Source organism: Pararge aegeria, chromosome 3, assembly GCF_905163445.1.
Source record: "Pararge aegeria chromosome 3, ilParAegt1.1, whole genome shotgun sequence".
Taxonomy (NCBI): domain Eukaryota; kingdom Metazoa; phylum Arthropoda; class Insecta; order Lepidoptera; family Nymphalidae; genus Pararge; species Pararge aegeria.
The window spans coordinates 14,190,861-14,201,088 of NC_053182.1; the positions used below are offsets into that span (position 1 = coordinate 14,190,861).

The window sequence follows — 10,228 nt, forward strand, 5'->3', positions numbered from 1 at the left end:
TCATCTGATTCATTATCGCTCACGTTAATTATTATTTTTTCAGTTAGGTCATCTATGATGACATCACTTTTCTTATATTCTTCCTTAATATTATAACTTTGTCGCATAGTGCAGTCCACTCCTGTTCACCCATGCTATTTACTTTTTCCTCCACTAGTTTCATAATATTAGTTATATTATTTGTGACATTTTTTTTCGCCACGTATCCTTTTATGGATGCCAAAGCCATTTCCACGGGGTTCAAGCCGGGATGGTAAGGTGGAAGCCGTAATATTGTGTAATTGTGTTCTTCTAAACTATTATAAATATTAATTTTTTTGAATTTTTCTTTATGTTTGGAAATTAATTTATACAGTTCTGGTTTTAGCATGTCAGAACTGTATAAATAAACCATTAAAACCATTTTACGAGCCTGGCGTCGTATTACATTACGTCCGGTAGGCAAGTTTATAAACAAATAACAACGAGTAGCAATAACAACAAGTAACAATAACTAAAAACTATAACAACAAATTAACGAAACGATCGAACGAATTCTGAACGCGACAGTACTCTCAGAGCTCAACAAGTGCGTGATTCGTGTAAGGACGTAGCACTCACACTAAGGCGTGCCGCGTGGGTGCCAGCGCGCGTCGCGGGTGAGCGGTGCGGGCGCGCGGTGTGTGGCCCTGTCCCCAAGCTTTTGTGCGTCCCGCTAATACCTGATTTTGTATTCTGCGCAATGCAATGAGCCTAGTTTCAGGACGGCAACAAAGTTTGGCGCGAGCTGTACGTAGTTAAAGATGAGTTAAAGGTAATGTAAACATACATGAATGCAAATACAATCTTAAGTGCTAGAGTTAAAGTTACATTTACAAAAAATGCAATACAATTTCAAGACAGAAGGTCGCTAGTATCACTAATTATTAAATATTCATCTTTACATCCACAGATTAAGGTTGTTTATACAAATCTTTTAAAAAAGCAATAAAATTTTATGACCGAGGCTCGACAGTAGGACAAGGAATTTATGGAGTCGAATATTTTTCTTATACCTATTATAAAAATAGATATATTTTTTTATGAGTAGGTGAATAGTAGATTGTGCTACAAGGATATAAAACAATCCATTTTATTCGAGATGGTTATATTTAAGTCGAAGGGAAAACTGGTATTATGATCGAGTTACACACTGCTTTTCACTTCGATTGTGAGAAAATTTGTTAAAGGCTTAACGACAAACTAACATAATGACATACTCTGGACTAGGATTATCATTCAAGTCATATACATTTTTTTTGTTTTTATTGATAGAAGCGTTTTGCAATCATCAAGTATTTTTAGGAGTGTCCAGAATTGAGCCAATACTTAATGAAGTGGGGCTTACTTTTAATTCAATATTTATCTTAAATAACAAGCAATATAAGAAAGTTGTCATCTTCCATGTAGCTAGCAAAATTTATAATTAATAACGTTTTTTGCAACATGCCGCTCTTGTACACATTGTATGTATGTTGATCAAATGCTATACTTATGATAATAATATATTAACGTATTAACAATAATAATGATTACTACAAATAAAATCATATACATCATATATAACAATATACTATCTGTCTGTTATCATTTCACGGATCAGCAGCTTAACCAATCTTAGGATACTTTTTATCCCAGAAAATCCTTTAGTTCGCGTTGGGATTCAAAAAATCCAAGCGGACAAAGTCACGGGCATTATCTAGTAGTAAATAATTTAAAAAAGGTAAAAATAATATATTTTTTTATAGAACAAAATAAAAGCGACACTATTGTAGAACAGAGTTAAAAAATGTGTAACCCGGTAAAATGTGTAATAGCAAATTAAGCTTAATTTTGATAATGTGTTACCCGAACAAATCAAATGGGAATGCAATAGCATGATTAATACTTTTCTTAAGTGTTGTATTCAATTGATTTGCATTGTACTCTTGCTGTTTAGTACGAAATAAACTAAAAAAAAAAAATTAGCTGATATCTTGACGAAATTAACAGTATATACAATATAATAATTAATAGTATATACGAATAAATAAATAAAGAATAATTTTAAGAATCACATTAATACTTACCGAAAGTACGAAATTCCGTTCTTTTTTGGATCGTAGACGTATGATTTTGCAAATTTTTAAATGAACACTACGACATGTTTACTGTCGTAGCGCCCGAATGCGACTAGTAGTACAAAAGAGTACCCAAATGTTCAAGTGGGCGCTCATTTCGTGAGGACGTTTTTTCGACGATGATTGTGTATCTACTTTTTATTGGTGATCGATGGTTAGGACTGATTAAAAAATGTTAGAAATTCTCTTGGTTAACCTTTAGTTTATCTTCTGACTTAAGACATTCTTCGTCAATTCTGCCATTGATTCTGACTTCACAGTCTTAAAACGGCCCACATAGCTGAAATCGAAAAAAGTCGCGCTTTTAATAGGTCATGGCTGGTTAAAGTTTAAATGAGACGGCCGAAGTTAGGGTAAGTTTGCGGCTATGTTCCTATTATGGACCAATAGGCCGATTTTAAGTTTTCCATAATATATCATTCCTATCCTCGGCCAGGTGAATTATTCGCGAAATAAATTTAAAATAATCTAGAAAAACAGTGAATTATTAATAAATTATTCAATTCAATTCAATTTTATTTATTTGCTGATACAGGTAAATAGGTGTTACAGGAAAAAAATATATGCAGATCTTAAGATCTGCACCTACATGGTAGGTGCAGATCATGGTGGTATGGTACCTTAACTGTACCACGCCAAATTGGCATGCAAATTGTTTTCAGGGTAGTGTTGAAAATTTTTATTTGTTACTACTAGGTACAATTAAGATATTGGCAATTACAATGTTTATAATAACACAATACTATTAATAAAATAATAAATTATAATTAAGTTTATATGGGCACATGTCAAAGAATACAAATAAATTAATTTTTATTAACAAATGTCATTTTAAATATTCATCAATAGTATAAAAAGAATGTCTATTTAAATATTGAAATAACTTATCTTTTAAACATTTCATGTCATTTATTAGTGGCTTCATTTCGTCAGGTAATTTATTGAATATTTTTATCGCCATAATATAAAAACTATTGTTATACAGAGCGGTTTTATGTGCGGGATATTTTAATCTATTTGTATGACGTTTATTTTCAAATTCGATAAACATGTTTTTGTTGGCGGCCACAAATAAGACTACCTCATAAATATATAATGATGGAAATGTTAATATGTTAAGCTTTGTAAAATATGGCTTACAACTATCTCGCTTGCACAATTTACAAATATTTCTCACACATCTTATTTGGGCTAAAAATATATTTTTATTGTTGGTACCGTTGCCCCAAAATATTATGCCGTATGTCATGATATATGCAATGTGACCATGGTAAACAGTCATTTAGACGTCACGGTTAACTTTTTTGGATAGCATATGCAGGCAATATGATGCTTGATTTACTCGTTTGCATACGTATTCAATGTGATGTTTCCATGTTAAGTTTGCATCTATGTGAAGTCCCAAGAAAGTGGTTACTTCCGTACTGTCAATTTTATTATCTATATATTTAATGTTCAAGTCATATTTAGGTTTATTGCTTCTTATATTCTGGAATGTCATTAGTTGATGGTTGGTTGATGTGAGCCATTGAATTATTTTTACTATACTGTCATTTATTGTATTTTCATGATCATTTAAATTTTTTTGAGTATATATTACTGTACAGTCATAAGCAAAGAGGACCATGGGAATATTCGTCGATTTCGGCATATCGTCTATGTAAATAAGGAAGAGAAGTGGTCCTAATATACTGCCTTGAGGAACTCCATGTGTGACCCGTTTAGGTTGCGATAGTATCTTTTTTCGATTTTACTTTTTCCGCATATTCTATCAATTTGAGTTATTTGACTCCTGTTACTAAGATAGCATTTTATAAGACTAAGGGCGTTGCCCCTTAGTCTTATTAAATATATATATACTAACCAAAGCCATTGAGTTTTTTAAGTAATATAGAGTGATCTACAAAGTCGCTTTTGTGAGATTGAATGAGAGAAGAAAATTGTGAATCGCGAGATTTATACTTTTATTCTTTCTGAAGCCAAACTGTTGTCCAGAAAACATATTGTATTTTTCTAAATAAGAGTAAAGATTCTTATAGATACATTTCTCAAATATTTTAGAAAATATTGGTATAAGAGCTATCGGTCTATAGCACGCCATATTTTCTTTGTCCTCTTTTTTGAACAAGGGCTTGATAATTGATATTTTTAATTTTTGGGGAAATACACCTTCTTGAAAACAAATATTAATTAAATATGACAGTAATTATAATCTTCATTAGTTCTTGATACAATTAGTTTTTCGTTATAAATCTTACCTCCGTGTATTGCTGATTGCCTGAACTCGAGCACTAAATATCAGATAATTCAATAAGTCAAAGAACAAATTGCCAGAGATGAACGGCACCGGCCATATTGCATACACGCTTTCTAAATTGAATAAGGTATAATTTCTTATAAAAAGTAGACTCCTAAACTAGTTGTTTTATAATTTATTGTGAAAATTGTTCAAAAGTTCCGATACAAGTCAGTGGCCGATACTAGAACGCCCTTTTACCCTATATAATATTAAATTATAAAGTATTCGTTTATATAGTATTATTATAAGTTATACCTATTGTGCAGATGTAATGTAACTTGCAACTATGTTTTATTGAACAATAAACAATTATTATTATTTCTATCATTTATTATTTTTCTTTTTTTTTTTTAAATTATTAACAATGCTTAAGAATAAATTAAAAAACACTATTAAAAATTTATAAAAAAAAAACGTCCACCCTCCGCTTGCGGGGCTTTTGAATGCCCAAGCAACCGGTGGTCAGGGCTCCAGAGAATTATTATTATTATTATTAAATATTATATTTTACAGAAAATATAATAATTTCAGTGGTCAGATTGGGAACCCATGTAGGTGCAGTAATTTTAAGCCGTATTTTATTTCGTTTAAATTATCCAGAAAGCGAACTCAAAAACTCTCATATTGCAAACGCATGATGTATACTGTTATTCAAAGAGTATGTAAATACTACGTAATCCAAAAAAGCATACAACAATGTTGTCTACCAAAAAACTTTAACACCATTATAATTTTCTAATTGTTCAATATTCGATTTGGATAATCGTTGCAAGAATAAAAACCCTTTTGAATAGCAAAAACCCAGTACTTCAATGGTAGCACTACAAAAACACTAATAAAAGAGCAACTTCTTCTTCATCTCGCTAAATCGCTTGTATGTGGCAGCTGCAACCAAAGAGAATATAATCACTATGTAAGCTCACTATGGTAGAAAACGAGTTGACATTTATCTTCTGTTAGTATGGAGGGTAGAGGTAAGGAGAGTCATCTTATATGGGAGAAAAGTTGAAAAAGTGTCCAGTTGTATGCGCTAAATAACAGTTCAAAAATCCTCCACAATGGCGCTGGTGGATGCACAGGGTATGGTATGAATGTAGCAATCGTAGATGAATTGAAGTATGCCGAGTTAAAAAAATTAATGTCATTATCAACTAAAGTAGTTAATTATTGAGAATTTCAACAACTTACGTTGTACAAAATATTGTGGTAAATATAACCTTACTTCCTTGTATCTCCATACTTCCTTGTTTATTTTTCAAGCCTACTCTAACAATATTTATATTTGGCGCTTCTTTTAAGAGTTACCTTGATGCAAATGTGGCGCCATCCTAATTTAATACATTTTGACAACACTTTTTCATATACACAGATGATCCTCCTTACCTCTACCCTCCATATCTGTTAGTAATAATTGAGCCGTGAACTCAGATAAAGGACCTAGCTGTGGCCTGTGAATGACATTGCTGCTGTCAGTGAGCTAGAATGACATTAATTTTAGAAATGTCACATTAAAAATTGTCGAAGATGTATTCTTCTGCTCTGATTATCTCCACAATTTTTTTGTAATTGTAGTAGTGCTAGGATGCTGTAATTTCAAGGTGTGGTGGAGTCGTCTGCTAGTTAATAATAATCGATTTCATAAATCATTCACAGAACTGTTACATTAATGTTAATTTCTTTTGTTGCAGATACTATGGGCATTACAAGTCATATCTGCGGTTCGGCATTCTATTTATGTGTTTCAATTCGTGCTTAAAGTATAATAATGTATTATAATCTATAACTTACATACACTATTGAACAATGGGTAACCAGAATAGTTGTTGTTGTTACCGGAGTCCTTCGCCGATCAGAAAAGATATCGTAAAACTTGAAGACTATCTTCCTGAGGGAGAAGTTAGTTCTAACAATATTCAACACATAAGCGAGAGAGAACCTGATGATGGAGATATTGATCCTTCCCAGGACCCTATTGCAGGTACTATTTTTATGGAAAGGTCTAAAGCATCAATTGAGAATGGGATAACACGAAAGCGTAGTCAACATCAGATAGCTGAGAATAAATTAAAAAAAAGCAGTTCCTGTTCCACTATATACTTAGATGATAGTACTGTGTCCCAGCCGAATTTAAAAAACACAGTGAAATGTGTTGCTTTGGCAATATATTATCACATAAAAAATAGAACCTCAGAACGTAGGTTGGATATATTTGATGAAAAACTGCATCCTTTGAGTAAAGAGGGAGTAAGTGATGACTATGATAAGTATAATCCTGAGCATAAACAAATTTACAAGTTTGTAAGGACTTTGTTTAATGCAGCTCAGTTGACTGCAGAGTGTGCTATTATCACTTTAGTATACCTAGAAAGGCTTCTTATTTGTGCTGAGCTTGATATTGCTCCATCTAACTGGAAAAGAATAGTTCTTGGTGCAATTTTACTTGCAAGTAAAGTCTGGGATGATCAGGCTGTTTGGAATGTTGATTATTGCCAAATATTAAAGGATATCACTGTGGAAGATATGAATGAACTAGAAAGACAATTTTTAGAAATGCTACAATTTAATATTAATGTTCCCTCAAGTGTATACGCTAAATATTATTTTGACTTGCGTACTCTTGCTGAGGCTAATGATTTAGCTTTCCCTAGTGAGCCCTTGAGCAAAGAAAGAGCACAAAAATTGGAGGCCATGTCAAGAGTAATGGAGGACAAAATAGCTGCAGAATTGGTTAAGAATGGTATTAAAAAGTGGTCAAGTTTAGACAATGTCAATTCTGGTACTGGGATAAGACGTAGTGTGGCCATATTATCTTAAATTATTACTCATGAGCCAATGGAATCCAGATTAAAATCTAATGTACTGCAATATAAGAATCTTCTGTATTTATAATGTTTCACCAGTGTTGACAATTTATTTTATTTGTGGAGTTGCCAAATATCAAGTTAGGATAAAGTAAATGTTTTTACTGGGTGAAGACAGGATTAATGATTGTAGTATATTGATTGTGCACAAAAACCAGGGAATTGTATGGGAGTAATAATAGTCAATCTATACAATTTTTCAGTCATGATTTAATATTATTGATAGTTCTTAAAATGAAAGACTTGCAAAATGAGGTCCAATATTTTTTGTATTATATGCATATTTGTTGTTTTGCTACTTAATTTTTATACATAACTTATGATTTATTTATCCTGTATTGGCTTCCAGTTTATTTTATTGTAGTTTTAACTTAACAGCACTAAAGAAAATAGTTGGCTTCCAAAATTATGCTAGTTAGTGTTAAATTAGACTTCTATTAGATTGAACATTTGACTGAAATAAGATCTTGTGATTGATGTATGAATGATTTAGTCAACAATTTTTATTTTAACAGTTATTGCATTTAGGCTTTGACATAGATTATAATTAAATGAAGATAATCATATAAAATTATGCCAAATTATTTTGTAATTGAATAACGTTGAACTTCAGTAGACAGCCAACTGTATTGTTATGCTCGAAAATTATATTCGTGTGAAAAATACAATATTTATATTTCACTATACAATATTATAGGAATTGATTAAGTTTAACTATTATAAAAGCAATTAACATTTTGTTAATAAGTTATGCAGTCCATACTATATGTATCATTAATGTACCTAATTAAGCGAAATAAACATTTTATATGAGACTTTCAATTGATACTTTTGTTTTCTTCACTTTATAACATTTTTATAACATTATTTTCTATTAATTGACATTTACATCTTATTTATAACATACATTATGTTTTTAAAACTTAACAAAAGTTAGTCCAAACCATAATGAAAGGATTATAGGTTTGTACATTATAAAACAGGCTAGAAAAGATGAAGTATACATATATATTTTATTATTATATATAACACATGCAGCATATTGGAATATTTACTTAAAACACATGTTTTAATTCTATAATGTGGATTACCCAGAAAAAATTATAATTTAGCAATCAATACTGGACATACATAAGGACACTGATTCCTACATTATTAGCATTTCTTCCAACACTTTACTGAACCAATCAAATCCTGCACATTTCATAAATTTCCATTTTACATACTTAGGTAAATGTGATGTGAAAAGTTATGCTAATGGTTTAAGATCTTTCAAATAGTCACTATAATTTTCTAAGATATCAATGACTTCACTGCTCTTGTTCGCCTTCTCATCAAACTCTGATCCCACAGACCACAGTGTTTCCAAATCATATACTTTACGCGTTTTGTCTGAGAATATATGCAGAGCTATATTACCTGCAAAGTAAAAGTAAAAGTAAATTGAGTTATTAATAAATTGCAAATAAATCATTGCTTTTAAACAAAAATATACAATACACTAAATATTACAGAGGTGGTCTTTTTACCTAAATCTAGAGCCATCCATTCATCAGAATCTTTTCCTTCAATCCTAGGAATTTGGTCATTTTTGTAACACTTCTTTTTGTAAACTTTTCTTACAAATTCAGCAAGAGCCAAAATGTGTCTTTTACTCCGAGCACTAACTATACACATGTATTCCACATAATTTATATCCCTTGGGACACTTGCAACAAATATATCCTTGGAGTTTTCTCTTTGCAATATATCAACAAGTTCTTCTATTTCAAACACACCGCTTTTGCCTCCTGTAGAAAGTGAAGTGAAAATATGAATTAGTTATTGTTTATTCAATTTCGAAAATGGAACATAGGTTTAGAAAAAAATATAAAAAGTACAAAATAACTTTGACACACATTAAAATATATTAACTTAATTCATAGGACTTTGGCCAACTAACTGTTTTGTGATGGGTTTTTCATAATTTTAGGTACTGCAAGTTATTTCAGGTAGTTTTACTAAACTTACTCCTAACAGTAAATTATATGGTTTAATTTAGATGTTTGTGAAAAGAAACATTATGAAATTATGACTTTTGGTGGATTAATGGCTTGGATTGCTAAAATAATCAAATTTTAACAAATTTCTATTAACACATTCATGTCCATGTGGAATGGTGTCAAGAATGATTGGCTTAGTAAACAGTAAACATAAAGACTGTAAACTGTCCTGCAATCCGTCAAGCAAAAATTGAACACATCTTGATATTAATTGTGAAGTTAATCTTACTTACTTTGTAAATTTATTCCTTCAAATTCATCATTAATAATAGGGTATTTGTCTTTAAAGTATATTTCTTCTGCAGTGTTCTCAATAACAGGTGAGTTTGTTTCTGTTATGACCTGATACTTGCTAGCTATGGCTGGAGATGTGGATTCATTTGATTTAGAAGGACTTCTTGGGGTTTGTAAATACGTTCCATGATGTATTCTGCGCTTGCTTATAATGCTGTTGAATATTCCAAAATGATTGAAAACTCTACCGCCTTGAGTTGTGATTGCACTTTGAACGAATATTTTCTTAAACATATTTGTATCTACACATATATTAAACAGAAAAATATGAACTGGGGGCAGATCAAAATACTTATTTTATTCAATATTTGGCCTTTATATAACAAACAAATATGTCTTTTAGGTTAGGGAGGCATCAAAGTCAAATCAAAACAATCAATTCAATGTTGACACATGTTGACAATAGAATTGACATTTGACACATTGACGTTAAATGTGAAATAAAAAAGTGATGTACTTTTAATGAGCACCCACAAGGGATGTCATAGTAATATCGATATTCTAAAAATCATTGTCGGTTATCGTGTTATTTTCACACAAAACTAGTTCTCGCTCTTCAACTTCTTCATATGGTTTTTTCCGGGATAAAAGTAG

General features: G+C 31.1%; 2 protein-coding genes across 2 annotated transcripts; one reads left to right on the forward strand and one right to left on the reverse strand.

Moving 5' to 3' along the window:
• Positions 1-5,907: 5,907 nt before the first annotated feature.
• Positions 5,908-7,607, forward strand: LOC120637167 (cyclin-Y-like protein 1). Its single transcript, XM_039908838.1, has 2 exons — positions 5,908-6,035; positions 6,126-7,607. The coding sequence occupies exon 2, from the start codon at positions 6,241-6,243 to the stop codon at positions 7,249-7,251; it is 1,011 nt and encodes a 336-aa protein (XP_039764772.1). The 5' UTR covers positions 5,908-6,035; positions 6,126-6,240; the 3' UTR covers positions 7,252-7,607.
• Positions 7,608-8,000: 393 nt separating this feature from the next.
• On the reverse strand, positions 8,001-10,019 carry LOC120637168 (mitochondrial assembly of ribosomal large subunit protein 1). Its single transcript, XM_039908839.1, has 3 exons — positions 9,574-10,019; positions 8,828-9,088; positions 8,001-8,717 (listed from the first exon to the last, which is right to left on the reverse strand). Exons 1-3 carry the CDS (start codon positions 9,866-9,868, stop codon positions 8,548-8,550), a joined length of 726 nt encoding a protein of 241 aa, XP_039764773.1. The 5' UTR covers positions 9,869-10,019; the 3' UTR covers positions 8,001-8,547.
• Positions 10,020-10,228: the final 209 nt, after the last annotated feature.